General features: G+C 38.2%; 1 protein-coding gene across 1 annotated transcript; it reads right to left on the bottom strand.

Annotated features, from left to right (window-relative positions):
* Positions 1-33: 33 nt before the first annotated feature.
* On the bottom strand, positions 34-17,561 carry rab44 (RAB44, member RAS oncogene family). The gene is made up of 10 exons (XM_079627805.1): positions 17,465-17,561; positions 1,949-16,710; positions 1,767-1,849; positions 1,576-1,688; positions 1,370-1,483; positions 888-969; positions 693-807; positions 483-581; positions 295-371; positions 34-192 (listed from the first exon to the last, which is right to left on the bottom strand). Exons 2-10 carry the CDS (start codon positions 16,706-16,708, stop codon positions 108-110), a joined length of 15,528 nt encoding a protein of 5,175 aa, XP_079483931.1. The 5' UTR covers positions 16,709-16,710; positions 17,465-17,561; the 3' UTR covers positions 34-107.
* Positions 17,562-18,123: the final 562 nt, after the last annotated feature.

The following is an 18,123-nucleotide window of genomic DNA, read 5'->3' as shown; positions in this document are numbered from 1 at the left end:
TGAGGATCTTTGTTGCATAAAAGTATTAATTTATTTTCTTTTTTTTTTTTAATGTACTGACTACAACTTTTGAATCATAGTGCATCTCTGTGTGTGGGAGAGTGTTTTTAACAGCAACCAGATTTCTTCGGTGGTGGTTCTCTTCTTAATGTTGTGTGTTCCTCTTTTTGTTTCTTGCGCTGCATTAACAACCTAGTAACAATGAGAAATTAGTCATTATACATGGATAGAAAACACACACATATTAAACGAGTACTAATTCGTGTAATAGGTTTTATTTGTTTTGAGTCTTACTCTGCAAGAGTCCTCATGGATTCTGACACATTATCCCCAGTTGCCGCACTGCACTCCATGAAATGTATATTATACTCCTAATGAAGGGAAAAATACAACAAACCTTTATTAAAAGTTTACAGATGTAGTAGAAATAGATTTATGCAAAACAACTAGACAGTACTGTTGAAGTCACAATGAACTCTTACTTTGGCCAGATCCACCCCTTCCTGAATCTGGACTTTACGCTCAACAGAATCGTTCTTGTTTCCGAGCAATATCATGATGGCATTATCAGGAGCCCTTTCCTGTGTGACATTGTCACAATACAAGGGAAAGAAAACAGAGATATAGCCTAGAAAATATAAGGTCTTATGTTTTGACTAAAAGGAAATTTAAGGAATGAAAACAATATCTACCCGAGCTTGAGAGATCCAATCTCGTACAGAAATAAAACTCTCTGAACATGTGATATCATACATGAGCAGAACCCCATCAGCCTTGTGGAACACTTGTGTGGTGATGCTGTGAAACCTTACAAAGATTTTTGGGGGTTAAATCACACACCACCAAACCTCTTTTTTCGTCATGTTTTGTTTGTTCTGATGTCTTACCTCTCTTGACCTGCTGTGTCCCATATCTGCAGTTTAACAGCTCTGTCAGGCAGCTCAACAGTCTGTATACAGGTATCAACACCTGCGTGCAACACATTATTAATGTGATATATGCAAGTTTTTTTGTTTTTAACTAAATAACTTTAAGTTATTCTCTTTTATGAATTTATACATTTATCATTTATAATAATAAATTGTGGATTTGTGGATTTTTTTCATTTTAGAAATAGTATGTTTTATTTAGTAACTAAATAATATCAATTTAATAATAACAATTAATAAAAAATAATTGTATGATCAATAAGTTATGACAACAAATGTTTTTACTTTGCTTTAACTCATCAAAATAAGTTAAGCAATTTTCAACTCATTTTTAAGTCAGTTTATTATAATTTAAGTTCAAGTTGATTGTACTTAAGTTAAGGCAGCAACTTTTTTTACTTCAGTAATCAATAATCCCTCCCCTCCATCACAACACTCACCAATAGTGGAACGGTAATCCTGAGTGAACTGCCCTTCATGGAAGCGTCTTATGAAGGAAGTCTTCCCCACACAGCTGTTTCCCACCATGACCACGTTAAACTGTAAGTCACTATCTGAAATTATATGACAGAGTTAGTGGACATGAGTATTAGATATTAAACTACAAGTATTCATTTGCAGGACAATGTTTTATGACTTTGCTCACTCCTGTTCTTTATATTTAATGTCTGCCTAGTTCCAGTGCTTCTATCATGTTTTATGATTTGGTCCAAAGAAACAAGACCAGCGCCAGTGCCTTTTGAAACAGCTTCTTCATTTCTAGAACAAAAGAAAGTGAAAAATGTTTTATATACAAAATAGATTTGGGATGAACTCTTATACAGCTCTCTGTCATACCTGGCTTCCATGTTTCTCTGCTCAGAGATCGGTTGGAAAATTGGCTGATTCTCTGGTTGTAAGCTGAGATGCGGATCACAAACCTTAACAAAACGGACATTTATTAGTGTTTTAAAACAAATACAATTTCCATAAAAGATTGAAGTACAAAATCTACGGACATTGAATTAAGTTTAACATACCGTTAAGTCATCATTGTGCAGATTGTCCTCGACCTCATCTCCTAATTCGCTCTTACTATCAGAAGCGTCCAGCCTACCAAAGCCTTGTTTGCCCTTATTAGTGCGTCTGGACCCAAACTTCCGTTTAGTTGAAGGCGACGTCCTTTCTTGGACAATAGGGTTACTGCTTTCTTCTAGCTGACTGCTACTTGTATGTCCACTGGGGACATCAAGATACTCTTTATTCAGTTTATTTTCAGGGATATTATGCACTACAGACGTCTCAACTATTTCAAGGTTCTTCATTTCTTGCTTATTTGCCTCTAAGTTCTCTTCTATCTCCCCATCCTCTTTGTCTTCATTCTCCCTTTCTGCTTTGATCTGCTGTTTGGGATTCTTGCGAGTTGAACCCATTTTTCTTTTTCGTCTTTCTGGTGAGTTGGGTTCACTGTGAGTTTTGGAGCTCTGTGATGGTTTCGGCTGAAGAGATTTGATGTCTGAGTTTTCTGGCTTATTGAGATGAGAAGTATTCACCAAGTCATCTGAGTTTGGCTCATTGACGATCAATTCATAATTCGATGAACTTTGAGAAGTCTCATTTAAAGCTCTCTCTATCTCACTAAGAAGTGAATCCTCTGACTGATTAGAGTGATCGTGAATTGTTTGTTCTCCTACAGCTTTTCCTACTAGGTTCATTTCAGAGTCCTGAGACATCTGCAGATGTCTTTCTGCAGTCTCCGTGTCCTCATATACATCTCTCTTCCCCCGTATTCTTCCTTCTCTGACATTTTTCCGAGTCGAGCCCATCTTCCTTTTTTCCCCAACTGGAACAGTCTCTGGCTGTAGATGTTTGGTAACATCAACACTTACTAACTGATTTTCAGTATTTTCTGTTTCAGGCCCAGTTGTTCTACTGGAGTCAGAATTGATCTGATCATCATTTTCACCTCCTTTTAAATCAGTTGCACAAACTAACATTTCTGATTCAAGATCTATATTACTGACAGCTTCTGAGGACATTTCCTTGGGCTGACTAATGTTTGATGCTAAAGGCATATCATCCAAATCATCCTCTGCTTTTTTAGTTTCTCTATCCATTGCCATACCAAGAGTATCATCCTGGTCACCCATGTTTTTCCCATGCATTACTCGAGGATTTCTCCGAGTGGAGCCAATCTTTCGTCTCTTTTCTTGGGTGGAGGGTATTTTTTGAGAGCTGTTTTCATGAACAACATCATCTTGAATGTTTTTTAGTACTTGCGTTGGAAAAACTTGGCACATGGTTTCAGTTTGTTCAGGCTCTGATCCTCCATGAACATGCTGATCTAGGAAATCTGCAGACGTGGTCTGATGAATATCTTCGCAACTGACTGTCAAGACAAATTTGTCCGTTGCCCCCCCATAGAGATTGATTGCCTCATTCAGACTATTACTGTCATTTACAGTATTCTCCATTCCCTTTTCCTCACTCACCTCAGATGAGTCATGGATATTGAGAGAAACTTCTTTCACTCCATCTTCTGATTCAGTAAACATGTTTGAAATAGCTGCTTGATGAGAAAATTCAACAGGGAAGTTTTGTTCCTCCAGTTTACATTCATTTTCTCCCTCACTGACTGCTAAATGTGGGTCTATATCCTGCTCCTTTGCCATTCCTTTACTCTCTGCATCCATTTTTTGGGATTCTGCTTCTCTTTTTTTCCCTTTGTTCCCTCTGAGTGTTTTACGTGTTGACCCCATTTTTCGTTTTTGAACCGCTGGAATCGAGTTTAATTGTACATCTTTTCTGTGAGACTCTTCAGGAATGATGCTTGTGATTTCACTTTGTTCAGGAACTGAGTATGTCTCAACATCTCCCAAAGGAAGGTCTGAAACAACCTCAGCAGCTTGATTTTGATAATTTTGTTCTGAGTTTTCTGTCTGCACGTCTGATTCACTAGCAACATCCTTAATGCCATGGCTTTCTTTACCAGCAGATGAACCAAATGCTTGCTGATGTACAAGAGATCCTATAATGGATTCTTCAAGAGTTAATTTATCCTCAGACTTTGTACCACCATCATCAGTTGTTGTATTTTCAGCTTCTCCCTCTTTCTCTTCTTCAACCTCCTCTTCATTTACCATCCCCTTCCCTCTCTTCCGAGTTGATCCCATTTTTCTCTTCTGCAAAGATCTGTTGGAGACTGAATGCATTTCAACTACCTCTGTTGGAGGTACACAAGTGTCACCATTGACAACATCCTCAGATAACACATGAATTTGAGTTTCCTCCATAAGCAGGGCATCAGACAAGACAAGATCAGAATGACTTGTAAGGCTGTCCCTAACAAAATCTGCAGTTCTCTCTGGGACATCTAAATGTGAACCAGTATCATCCTGTGCGGGACCAGTTTGTGTTTGAGATACATCTGGTCTTTGCTCTTGCTTTAAATCATCACATAGCTGCAATGACATATCCTCAAGCTTTGTGGTCATTCTCTCCTCATCTCTTATATTCAAAATATCTTGTGTCACATTGTGATCCACCACATTATCCTGGTCTTGAATTTCTGAGAGTGTTTCCGTGTCTTCTTCTCCTGACACTTCTACTATCACTTTCTTTTGTCCTTTGTTCCCGAGAGGTCTACGAGTTGAGCCCATTTTTCGCTTGTGAACAACTGGACTAAATTTTGCGTGTACCTCGTCTCTGTGAGAGTCTTCAGGAATGAGGTTGATGTCACTTGGCTCAGTAATTGTTTTTGTTTCTCCTGAAACTTTATTCTCAACATTTTCATATTTCACTCTTTCAGCATACTGTTCATTAATTTTTGTGAGGGTTTGTGATTCTGTGATGTGAGAGGTAGTTACTGCAGTGGATTCATCAGACACGGAATCTGAACTAAATGATGACTGTATGAGAGCAGATTCAGATCCTTCAACAGGACCAGCATCATTCTTCTCACATATTTCCATCTCCTTTTCTTCAGCTCCATCTTTTGAACTTTGTGATGTAGATTTATCTGGACTGGGTTCATCCTCCAAACTGAATGTTTCTTTCTCTACATTCATTGTAGCTTCACTGTCAAGTGTCTCATTTTCATCATGATATTTTATTCCCTTTCTTTGTCCTTTATTCCCCTTGAGAGGTCTTCGAGTTGAGCCCATTTTTCGCTTGTGAACAATTGGACTGGATTTCGAGTATGCCTCCTCTCTGTGAGTATCTTCAGGAATGATGTTGTTGTCACTTTGATCAGGAATTGTGTTTGTCTCTCCTGACTCTTCTGTGACATCATCTTGCACAGGAAGACCAGTATCAGTATTATCCTCCAAACTGAATGTTTCTTTCTCTACATTGATCATATTTTCACTGTTAAGTGTCTCATTTTCATCATGATATTCTTTTCTTGTTCTTTGGCCTGTATCTCCTCTGAGAGGTCTTCGAGTTGAGCCCATTTTTCGGTTGTGAACAATTGGACTCGGTTTTGAGAGTGCCTCCTCTCTGTGAGTATCTTCAGGAATGATGTTGATGTCACTTTTATCAGGAATTGTGTCTGTTTCTCCTGAAACTTTATTCTCAACATTTTCATGTACTTTCAAGTCTTCTACATGTGCATCTGGGGAAGAGGCATTTTGATGAAAATCAGACTCAGTAGTCATGTCATTATCCATTGTAACTGTATCTCCAATAACTTCAACTTCTTTAACTAAAACAGTAGCTTCACAGATGTTTTCTTCTGTTCTTTCTGCTTCATATGTTAAGTCAATGGTTTTGTTTTCTATTTGAATTTCTGAGTGTGATTCTGCGTCTCCCTCTGCTGGCACTCTTTCAGCATCTCCAGTATTTTCCTGGGACTCTTCAATCATTTTTGTGAGGGTTTGTTCTGTGATGTGAGAGATAGTTGCTGCAGTGGATTCATCAGACACTAAATCTAAACTAAATGATGACTGTATGAGAGCAGATTCAGATCCTTCAACAGGCCCAACATCATTCTTCTCACATATTTCCATCTCAATTTCTTCAGCTCCATCTTTTGAGCTTTGTGATGTAGATTTATCTGGACTGGGTTCATCCTCCAAACTGAATGTTTCTTTCTCTACATTCATCGTAGCTTCACTGTCAAGTGTCTCATTTTCATCATGATATTTCATTCCCTTTCTTTGTTCTTTATTCCCCTTGAGAGGTCTTCGAGTTGAGCCCATTTTTCGCTTGTGAACAATTGGACTGGATTTCGAGTGTGCCTCCTCTCTGTGAGTATCTTCAGGAATGATGTTGTTGTCACTTTGATCAGGAATTGTGTTTGTCTCTCCTGACTCTTCTGTGGCATCATCTTGCACAAGAAGACCAGTATCAGTCACAGAAGAAACATTCTCAATATTTTCAGATACTTTCAATGTTTCCAGATTTACAACAGTGACAGTCTCATTTTTAAGCAGATCAGACTCAGTCATGTTACTCTCCACTGTAACTGTATCTACAATAACTTCAACTTCTTCAACTAAAACAGTAGCATGACGAATGTTTTCTTCTGTTCTTTCTGCTTCAGATGTTGTTAAGTCTGTCGGTTTGATTTCTGTTTGAATTTCTGAGTGTGATTCTGCGTCTCCCTCTGCTGGCACTCTTTCAGCGTCTCCTGTATTTTCCTGGGACTCTTCATTAATTTTTGTGAGGGTTTGTTCTGTGATGTGAGAGATAGTTGCTGCAGTGGATTCATCAGACACTGAATCTGAACTAAATGATGACTGTATGAGAGCAGATTCAGATTCTTCAACAGGACCAACATTATTCTTCTCACATATTTCCATCTCCTTTTCTTCAGCTCCATCTTTTGAACTTTGTGATGAAGATTTATCTGGACTGGGTTCATCCTCCAAACTGAAAGTTTCTTTCTCTACATTGGTCATACTTTCACTGTTAAGTGTCTCATTTTCATCATGATATTCTTTTCTTGTTCTTTGGCCTGTATCTCCTCTGAGAGGTCTTCGAGTTGAGCCCATTTTTCGCTTGTGAACAATTGGACTCGGTTTTGAGTGTGCCTCCTCTCTGTGAGTATCTTCAGGAATGATGTTGATGTCACTTTTATCAGGAATTGTGTCTGTTTCTCCTGAAACTTTATTCTCAACATTTTCATATACTTTCAAGTCTTCTACATGTGCATCAGGGGAAGAGGCATTTTGATGAAAATCAGACTCAGTAGTCATGTCATTATCCCCTGTAACTGTATCTCCAATAACTTCAACTTCTTCAACTAAAACAGTAGCTTCACAGATGTTTTCTTCTGTTCTTTCTGCTTCATATGTTAAGTCAATGGTTTTGTTTTCTATTTGAATTTCTGAGTGCGATTCTGCGTCTCCCTCTGCTGGCACTCTTTCAGCGTCTCCAGTATTTTCCTGGGACTCTTCAATCATTTTTGTGAGGGTTTGTGATTCTGTGATGTGAGAGGTAGTTACTGCAGTGGATTCATCAGACACTAAATCTAAACTAAATGATGACTGTATGAGAGCAGATTCAGATCCTTCAACAGGACCAGCATCATTCTTCTCACATATTTCCATCTCCTTTTCTTCAGCTCCATCTTTTGAACTTTGTGATGTAGATTTATCTGGACTGGGTTCATCCTCCAAACTGAATGTTTCTTTCTCTACATTCATTGTAGCTTCACTGTCAAGTGTCTCATTTTCATCATGATATTTTATTCCCCTTCTTTGTTCTTTATTCCCCTTGAGAGGTCTTCGAGTTGAGCCCATTTTTCGCTTGTGAACAATTGGACTGGATTTCGAGTGTGCCTCCTCTCTGTGAGTATCTTCAGGAATGATGTTGTTGTCACTTTGATCAGGAATTGTGTTTGTCTCTCCTGACTCTTCCGTGACATCATCTTGCACAAGAAGACCAGTATCAGTCACAGAAGAAACATTCTCAATATTTTCAGATACTTTCAATGTTTCCAGATTTACAACAGTGACAGTCTCATTTTTAAGCAGATCAGACTCAGTCATGTTACTCTCCACTGTAACTGTATCTACAATAAACTCAACTTCTTCAACTAAAACAGTAGCATGACGAATGTTTTCTTCTGTTCTTTCTGCTTCAGATGTTGTTAAGTCTGTCGGTTTGATTTCTATTTGAATTTCTGAGTGTGATTCTGCGTCTCCCTCTGCTGGCACTCTTTCAGCATCTCCAGTATTTTCCTGGGACTCTTCATTCATTTTTGTGAGGGTTTGTGATTCTGTGATGTGAGAGATAGTTGCTGCAGTGGATTCATCAGACACTGAATCTGAACTAAATGATGACTGTATGAGAGCAGATTCAGATTCTTCAACAGGACTAACATTATTCTTCTCACATATTTCCATCTCCTTTTCTTCAGCTCCATCTTTTGAACTTTGTGATGAAGATTTATCTGGACTGGGTTTATCCTCCAAACTGAAAGTTTCTTTCTCTACATTGGTCATACTTTCACTGTTAAGTGTCTCATTTTCATCATGATATTCTTTTCTTGTTCTTTGGCCTGTATCTCCTCTGAGAGGTCTTCGAGTTGAGCCCATTTTTCGCTTGTGAACAATTGGACTCGGTTTTGAGAGTGCCTCCTCTCTGTGAGTATCTTCAGGAATGATGTTGATGTCTCTTTGATCAGGAATTGTGTTTGTTTCTCCTGAAACTTTATTCTCAACATTTTCATATACTTTCAAGTCTTCTACATGTGCATCAGGGGAAGAGGCATTTTGATGAAAATCAGACTCAGTAGTCATGTCATTATCCATTGTAACTGTATCTCCAATAACTTCAACTTCTTCAACTAAAACAGTAGCTTCACAGATGTTTTCTTCTGTTCTTTCTGCTTCATATGTTAAGTCAATGGTTTTGTTTTCTATTTGAATTTCTGAGTGTGATTCTGCGTCTCCCTCTGCTGGCACTCTTTCAGCGTCTCCAGTATTTTCCTGGGACTCTTCAATCATTTTTGTGAGGGTTTGTTCTGTGATGTGAGAGATAGTTACTGCAGTGGATTCATCAGACACTAAATCTAAACTAAATGATGACTGTATGAGAGCAGATTCAGATCCTTCAACAGGCCCAACATCATTCTTCTCACATATTTCCATCTCAATTTCTTCAGCTCCATCTTTTGAGCTTTGTGATGTAGATTTATCTGGACTGGGTTCATCCTCCAAACTGAATGTTTCTTTCTCTACATTCATCGTAGCTTCACTGTCAAGTGTCTCATTTTCATCATGATATTTCATTCCCTTTCTTTGTTCTTTATTCCCCTTGAGAGGTCTTCGAGTTGAGCCCATTTTTCGCTTGTGAACAATTGGACTGGATTTCGAGTGTGCCTCCTCTCTGTGAGTATCTTCAGGAATTATGTTGTTGTCACTTTGATCAGGAATTGTGTTTGTCTCTCCTGACTCTTCTGTGGCATCATCTTGCACAAGAAGACCAGTATCAGTCACAGAAGAAACATTCTCAATATTTTCAGATACTTTCAATGTTTCCAGATTTACAACAGTGACAGTCTCATTTTTAAGCAGATCAGACTCAGTCATGTTACTCTCCACTGTAACTGTATCTACAATAACTTCAACTTCTTCAACTAAAACAGTAGCATGACGAATGTTTTCTTCTGTTCTTTCTGCTTCAGATGTTGTTAAGTCTGTCGGTTTGATTTCTGTTTGAATTTCTGAGTGTGATTCTGCGTCTCCCTCTGCTGGCACTCTTTCAGCGTCTCCTGTATTTTCCTGGGACTCTTCATTAATTTTTGTGAGGGTTTGTTCTGTGATGTGAGAGATAGTTGCTGCAGTGGATTCATCAGACACTGAATCTGAACTAAATGATGACTGTATGAGAGCAGATTCAGATTCTTCAACAGGACCAACATTATTCTTCTCACATATTTCCATCTCCTTTTCTTCAGCTCCATCTTTTGAACTTTGTGATGAAGATTTATCTGGACTGGGTTCATCCTCCAAACTGAAAATTTCTTTCTCTACATTGGTCATACTTTCACTGTTAAGTGTCTCATTTTCATCATGATATTCTTTTCTTGTTCTTTGGCCTGTATCTCCTCTGAGAGGTCTTCGAGTTGAGCCCATTTTTCGCTTGTGAACAATTGGACTCGGTTTTGAGTGTGCCTCCTCTCTGTGAGTATCTTCAGGAATGATGTTAATGTCACTTTTATCAGGAATTGTGTCTGTTTCTCCTGAAACTTTATTCTCAACATTTTCATATACTTTCAAGTCTTCTACATGTGCATCAGGGGAAGAGGCATTTTGATGAAAATCAGACTCAGTAGTCATGTCATTATCCCCTGTAACTGTATCTCCAATAACTTCAACTTCTTCAACTAAAACAGTAGCTTCACAGATGTTTTCTTCTGTTCTTTCTGCTTCAGATGTTAAGTCAATGGTTTTGTTTTCTATTTGAATTTCTGAGTGCGATTCTGCGTCTCCCTCTGCTGGCACTCTTTCAGCGTCTCCAGTATTTTCCTGGGACTCTTCAATCATTTTTGTGAGGGTTTGTGATTCTGTGATGTGAGAGGTAGTTACTGCAGTGGATTCATCAGACACTAAATCTAAACTAAATGATGACTGTATGAGAGCAGATTCAGATCCTTCAACAGGACCAACATCATTCTTCTCACATATTTCCATCTCAATTTCTTCAGCTCCATCTTTTGAGCTTTGTGATGTAGATTTATCTGGTTCATCCTCCAAACTGACTGTTTCTTTCTCTACATTCATCGTAGCTTCACTGTCAAGTGTCTCATTTTCATCATGATATTTCATTCCCTTTCTTTGTCCTTTATTCCCCTTGAGAGGTCTTCGAGTTGAGCCCATTTTTCGCTTGTGAACAATTGGAGTGGATTTCGAGTGTGCCTCCTCTCTGTGAGTATCTTCAGGAATGATGTTGTTGTCACTTTGATCAGGAATTGTGTTTGTCTCTCCTGACTCTTCTGTGGCATCATCTTGCACAAGAAGACCAGTATCAGTCACAGAAGAAACATTCTCAATATTTTCAGATACTTTCAATGTTTCCAGATTTACAACAGTGACAGTCTCATTTTGAAGCAGATCAGACTCAGTCATGTTACTCTCCACTGTAACTGTATCTACAATAACTTCAACTTCTTCAACTAAAACAGTAGCATGACGGATGTTTTCTTCTGTTCTTTCTGCTTCAGATGTTGTTAAGTCTGTCGGTTTGATTTCTGTTTGAATTTCTGAGTGTGATTCTGCGTCTCCCTCTGCTGGCACTCTTTCAGCGTCTCCTGTATTTTCCTGGGACTCTTCATTCATTTTTGTGAGGGTTTGTTCTGTGATGTGAGAGATAGTTGCTGTAGTGGATTCATCAGACACTGAATCTGAACTAAATGATGACTGTATGAGAGCAGATTCAGATTCTTCAACAGGACCAACATTATTCTTCTCACATATTTCCATCTCCTTTTCTTCAGCTCCATCTTTTGAACTTTGTGATGTAGATTTATCTGGACTGGGTTTATCCTCCAAACTGAAAGTTTCTTTCTCTACATTGATCATACTTTCACTGTTAAGTGTCTCATTTTCATCATGATATTCTTTTCTTGTTCTTTGGCCTGTATCTCCTCTGAGAGGTCTTCGAGTTGAGCCCATTTTTCGGTTGTGAACAATTTGACTCGGTTTTGAGTGTGCCTCCTCTCTGTGAGTATCTTCAGGAATGATGTTGATGTCACTTTTATCAGGAATTGTGTCTGTTTCTCCTGAAACTTTATTCTCAACATTTTCATATACTTTCAAGTCTTCTTCATGTGCATCAGGGGAAGAGGCATTTTGATGAAAATCAGACTCAGTAGTCATGTCATTATCCACTGTAACTGTATCTCCAATAACTTCAACTTCTTCAACTAAAACAGTAGCTTCACATATGTTTTCTTCTTCTGTTCTTTCTGCTTCAGATGTTAAGTCAATGGTTTTGTTTTCTATTTGAATTTCTGAGTGTGATTCTGCGTCTCCCTCTGCTGGCACTCTTTCAGCGTCTCCAGTATTTTCCTGGGACTCTTCATTCATTTTTGTGAGGGTTTGTGATTCTGTGATGTGAGAGATAGTTGCTGCAGTGGATTCATCAGACACTAAATCTAAACTAAATGATGACTGTATGAGAGCAGATTCAGATCCTTCAACAGGACCAACATCATTCTTCTCACATATTTCCATCTGCTTTTCTTCAGCTCGATCTTTTGAGCTTTGTGATGTAGATTTATCTGGACTGGGTTCATCCTCCAAACTGAATGTTTCTTTCTCTACATTCATTGTAGCTTCACTGTCAAGTGTCTCATTTTCATCATGATATTTAATTCCCTTTCTTTGTTCTTTATTCCCCTTGAGAGGTCTTCGAGTTGAGCCCATTTTTCGCTTGTGAACAATTGGACTGGATTTCGAGTGTGCCTCCTCTCTGTGAGTATCTTCAGGAATGATGTTGTTGTCACTTTGATCAGGAATTGTGTTTGTCTCTCCTGACTCTTCTGTGGCATCATCTTGCACAAGAAGACCAGTATCAGTCACAGAATAAACATTCTCAATATTTTCAGATACTTTCAATGTTTCCAGATTTACAACAGTGACAGTCTCATTTTTAAGCAGATCAGACTCAGTCATGTTACTCTCCACTGTAACTGTATCTACAATAAACTCAACTTCTTCAACTAAAACAGTAGCATGACGGATGTTTTCTTCTGTTCTTTCTGCTTCAGATGTTAAGTCTGTCGGTTTGATTTCTGAGTGTGATTCTGCGTCTCCCTCTGCTGGCACTCTTTCAGCGTCTCCAGCATTTTCCTGGGACTCTTCATTCATTTTTGTGAGGGTTTGTTCTGTGATGTGAGAGATAGTTGCTGCCCTGGATTCATCAGACACTAAATCTAAACTAATTGATGACTGTATGAGAGCAGATTCAGATTCTTCAACAGGACCAGCATCATTCTTCTCACATACTTCCATCTCCTTTTCTTCAGCTCCATCTTTTGAGCTTTGTAATGTAGATTTATCTGGACTGGGTTTATCCTCCAAACTGAATGTTTCTTTCTCTACATTCATCGTAGCTTCACTGTCAAGTGTCTCATTTTCATCATGATATTTTATTCCCTTTCTTTGTTCTTTATTCCCCTTGAGAGGTCTTCGAGTTGAGCCCATTTTTCGCTTGTGAACAATTGGACTAGATTTCGAGTGTGCCTCCTCTCTGTGAGTATCTTCAGAAATGATGTTGTTGTCACTTTGATCAGGAATTGTGTTTGTCTCTCCTGACTGTTCTGTGACATCATCTTGCACAAGAAGACCAGTATCAGTCACAAAATAAACATTCTCAATATTTTCATATACTTTCAATGTTTCCAGATTTACAACAGTGCCAGTATCATTTTGAAGCAGATCAGATGTATTACTCTCCACTGTAACTGTATCTACAATAAACTCAACTTCTTCAACTAAAACAGTAGCATGACGGATGTTTTCTTCAGTTCTTTTTGCTTCAGATGTTGTTAAGTCTGTCGGTTTGATTTCTGTTTGAATTTCTGAGTGTGATTCTGCGTCTCCCTCTGCTGGCACTCTTTCAGCGTCTCCTGTATTTTCCTGGGACTCTTCATTCATTTTTGTGAGGGTTTGTGATTCTGTGATGTGAGAGATAGTTGCTGCAGTGGATTCATCAGACACTGAATCTGAACTAAATGATGACTGTATGAGAGCAGATTCAGATTCTTCAACAGGACCAATATCATTCTTCTCACATATTTCCATCTGCTTTTCTTCAGCTCCATCTTTTGAGCTTTGTGATGTAGATTTATCTGGACTGGGTTCATCCTCCAAACTGAATGTTTCTTTCTCTACATTCATCGTAGCTTCACTGTCAAGTGTCTCATTTTCATCATGATATTTCATTCCCTTTCTTTGTCCTTTATTGCCTTTGAGAGGTCTTCGAGTTGAGCCCATTTTTCTCTTATAAACAACTGGACTTGATTTTGTATGTACCTCCTCTCTGTGAGTATCTTCAGGTATTATGTTGATGTCACTTGAAACCTCATTCTCAGGATTTTCGGATACTTTCAGTGCTTCAGAAGAGGTTTGAAGAAAATCTGATTCGGTAGTCCTGTTACTCTTCACTGTTACTGTCTCTCCATTAACCTCAAATTCTCTAACTTTCTCTTCTGTTCCTACAGCTTCACTGGTTGATGAGTAAAACGTTTTGTTCTGTGTTTGAATTTCTAAGTCTGTGTCTCCCCCTACTGGCACTATATCAGTATCTCCTTCATTTTCCTGGTTCTCTGAATGAAATGTTGTAAGCTTGTAAGAATCTTGAGAATCTTCAGAAATGACAGGGCTGATATCACTTTCTTCATTAACAGTGTCTGTCTCTTCTGAACCCATAGCTACTTGCAAAATTACACTAGAATCAATCACAGTAGAAATGCTATCTGGTATTTGAAATGCTTCCAGGTTTATATCAGGGGAAGCATAATGTTGCTCTTCTGTTAATACTTTGTTTTGCTCTGGATTTTCTGTTTGTGAATCTGATTCGCTATTATTAAACACTGTGTTAACATTGGTTAGAGGTTTTTCCACATCTAATATCAGGACTGCTGCATCCATCCCCTCAATTCCTTCTGTCTCTTCACTTCTTCCAACACTTTTATCAAAAGCGGCATTCTCTGATTCTGCACTGAAAAATATCACTTGCTTTTCAATTTCCTCATACCTACTTTCACTTAAATCATAGCCTTCTTTATCACGAGATTGCATAAACTGTTGTTGGTTTTCATGAGATCCTGTCTCTGTTGCTGAGTCTTCAAAACTAAGCATTTCCTCTGACTTTGAGGTCACATCATTAATTACAGTAGTCTCAGTCTCTTTTTTATCTTCTCGAACCTCCTTATTTTCTAGCATCTTCCCAGCATTATCTTGTGGTGGATCACTTTGTGTTCGAGATATAGTTGATGAATATTCTTGTTCTCTATGTAACTCCTCTTTTTCAGTTAAAACTTCACACGGTTCCTGATTTGAAATCAAAATTGTCTCAGTGTTCTTTCCTCCGTCGTCTTTATTATTTCTTACTTCCATTATTATTTGTGTTATGTGATCTCTTGCATCATCCTGGACCGTGATTTCAAATCCATTGTCCGTTTCGCATCCTCTTTCATCTTCATCACACTCTAAATCAGGCAGGGTATCACATGTCATTGAAGCAACTTCACAAACATTATTTTCATGTTTCATTTCCACATACATCTCTTGGCTTTCTTTAACAGCATCACTCATCTCATGTGGTGAGTTGGTTGTTGTGGGTTTAGCATGGCTAATATTAGACGCATCAAAACTGCTATTTCCTCCCTCTATAAGTTGAACAGTAGAATGATCAAAGTTATTATTTTGGCTTAGTGAAGGAGATTTCTCACAATTTAACACAAGTTCCTCTAATTGTGCATCCTGTCTTGGTGAGAAACTACTCGTTTTATTCTTTCTAGGTGGTTCCTCTTTCTGCTTTGGAACCTCATCCTTGCCTTCTACTGTGTTTACATCTCTACAGTTGTGAGATGTGTTTGTATCATTTCTTGTGTCAGGCACATGTTGATTGTCATCACTTAAATTACTTCCTGCTTCCAAAACTTTGTTTGAAACATCAAAATCCTCAGTGTTTGAACCAAATTTAAAATCCAACCCCTTGTTGAGTAATGGAGTACCATGGTGGCTAGATGTTTCAGGTAGGGACTTTTCTGGATCAACAAGGGGAAAAGCAACTGATTGGTTCATAGTTTCAGTTCCAGCCGAAACATCAGGCTCGTTCAGCTCAGCTCTCTCAGCCAATAGAGACTGATTTGAAACCAAAGATGATTCTGTGTGGGACGATGGATCGTCTCTTGCCACATCATCCCACGTTTGCACCATCTCTTCTGACATGCTGTACTTTGCTTCGTCTATGACTTCTGCTTTCCTTTCATTCCCTGTCATGCTTCTCGAATGTTCTTGCAAACCTATATTTTCACTGTTTTTCCCTCCGAGAGGCCTACGGGTTGATCCCATCTTTCTTTTTTGGCCAGAGGTGCTGGCTAACTGGGCTTCTTGGCGACTCAATGTCTTTAGTTCATTAAACATGACTGAATCCTCCCGCAACAAATCACTTTCAGCTACTGTAGCAGCACCAGAATAGACAGATCCCCCCATTGCCTTGTCTATAGGCGTATCACTAACTACCTCATATGAATGAGAGGTTACTTCTTGATGGTCTATTGCATCTTTTTCTTCATTTTCTGAAACCACAACCATAAGAGTTGCTCGAGGCTCCCCTCCCAACCCAGAACTTTCAGTTTGAAGGGATAAATTAGAAGAAAAACTTGATGACCTTGATTGCTCGTCTTCTGTGAGAGATGGATGTTGTTCTTCAGAGGCTGATGTGTTTGATTGGGTTAAATATTCATCTAAATCTTCTGTGGTCCTCACCTCAAGTTTCCTCTCAACTTTAAACCCACCAGCACTCTTGCGAGTTGATCCCATTTTTCTTTTCCGTTCTGGCAGTTCAGTCTCCATGAGCGAATCCTTTAGACTCCTTGCATTTGGAGGACATTCTAACACAGATGTTTGTTGATCAATACTTGAGCTTGGTGGAAGATCAAACTGGGCTGAATGGTAATCAGTGATGGTGTGAAATTCCTTTTGCCCATCACCACTCTCTGCAATCTGCTGAAACCCATCATCTTCATCATCATCTTTCTCAATATTTCTGTTAAGACCTTTAGGACCTCGTCGAGATGAACCAAGTCTCTGGTTCTTCTTGGATCTTTTACCTGACATAGCTGTTCATATGTTGATTTAATGAGACAAACAATGGGGATAAGTCATTTCTAAACATCTTGAACACTTTTATAACAACATGATTAAAAAGGAAACCAGAGCGCATTAGTGATGCGTCATATGCATGACTCATAACAAATGTCACGCATGTGCTCTCAAAGCACCCTAACACGCTAGATATAAGTAGATACTAGATAAATATAAGGTCAAGAGTTATATTTTCAATATAACAATTGTTTCAAAAACAACACATTTGTCCTCATTCTGTTCATTCGCCATCATGCCACTATACTCTACAACTACAGTAGTCATTAATGACATTTTCCTTCCATTCAGCATGTGCATCATTTTACCGTTTTAGGCAGTTTCAGTAACAATATATAACTTATGATGCATCTCAACCTAAATGGAAAACAATTGAGTAATGATGAAACACCTTTTCCACTATTGTAATCATCTAAATCCAACAGTGAAAAAAAAAAACTTTATATGTAAATGCACATATTATTGGACAGATGGATAAAGATTCTGTCATGACATTATCACAAAAATACCAAAATGTGTGCGAGACCAACAGTCTACTCAGATGGCAAGTAAACAATGTGAAAACACATTCCACTAATAACTAAAACTAAATTACATGACTAAGTATAAAACTACATAATTTACATGTAAACCTTTGCATTTCCAAATGCAAATGACAGAGCCCCCTAAAACTTGTGACGCTAGGAAAGTACCATGATAAATTGATGTTACCTTCTGGTAATTCTTCAAGAATCCATCTACTTCGCAGTCTTGGTTTTTTTAGAAGAGCACACAGCTGAACACTTTAAGTTGCCTATGTTTCTCTTTTGAAGGAAGCTGGGTTGTAGCTTCCTTTTCGCTGCTACCCTCAACTTCCTGTATTGTTGACACAAATTGCATCGCATGTTAAGTGTGAACGGTAAGCATACATTTCATGAAGAGAGTTGATGATTGTTCTTCATGTGCAACTCAGACAAGTTTTTCTCCTTCAAAATTTAATTGCACATTGCACACCATTAATATTGTAATAAATATTTTTTTTTCTTTTTGTTTACAGTACCATATATTCTGTCTTTTTAAAAACATTTTGCAAGCATGTCCAAAACAAGCAGCACAGCACTCTGTTGGCTCTCCAGCGCCACCAATGCAACCCATTAACCTTACCATTTAAAACTTTAAATACTATGATATATTAAAAGGAAAATGTTCATAATAAGCTGCATTTTTTTTATACCTTGAAATACCCTTCTGGGTTGTTCTTAAAACATGCATTTATAATAAGGTTCAATTAATTAACATGAATGCATTGCATATTAACTATTATTGCAGCATTATAGGTTAGTGTTAATTCATAAATCTATTATTCATCGTTGATAAATGCATTTGTACAT

The sequence above is a fragment of the Phoxinus phoxinus genome (assembly GCF_949152265.1).
Source record: "Phoxinus phoxinus genome assembly, chromosome: 11".
Taxonomy (NCBI): Eukaryota; Metazoa; Chordata; class Actinopteri; order Cypriniformes; family Leuciscidae; genus Phoxinus; species Phoxinus phoxinus.
The sequence above is the reverse complement of the archived record's forward strand: the minus strand, read 5'-3'. Positions and strand labels throughout refer to the sequence as shown.

Excerpts from the sequence above, each read along its gene's own strand:
- rab44 (XM_079627805.1), bottom strand. The coding sequence starts at position 16,708 with ATGTCAGGTAAAAGATCCAAGAAGAACCAGAGACTTGGTTCATCTCGA. Across the intron at positions 1,484-1,575 it reads ATTAAATATAAAGAACAGGA|ATAGTGACTTACAGTTTAAC; the intron begins GTGAGCAAAGTC and ends ATATAATTTCAG. Across the intron at positions 582-692 it reads ATTGGATCTCTCAAGCTCGG|GAAAGGGCTCCTGATAATGC; the intron begins GTAGATATTGTT and ends AATGTCACACAG.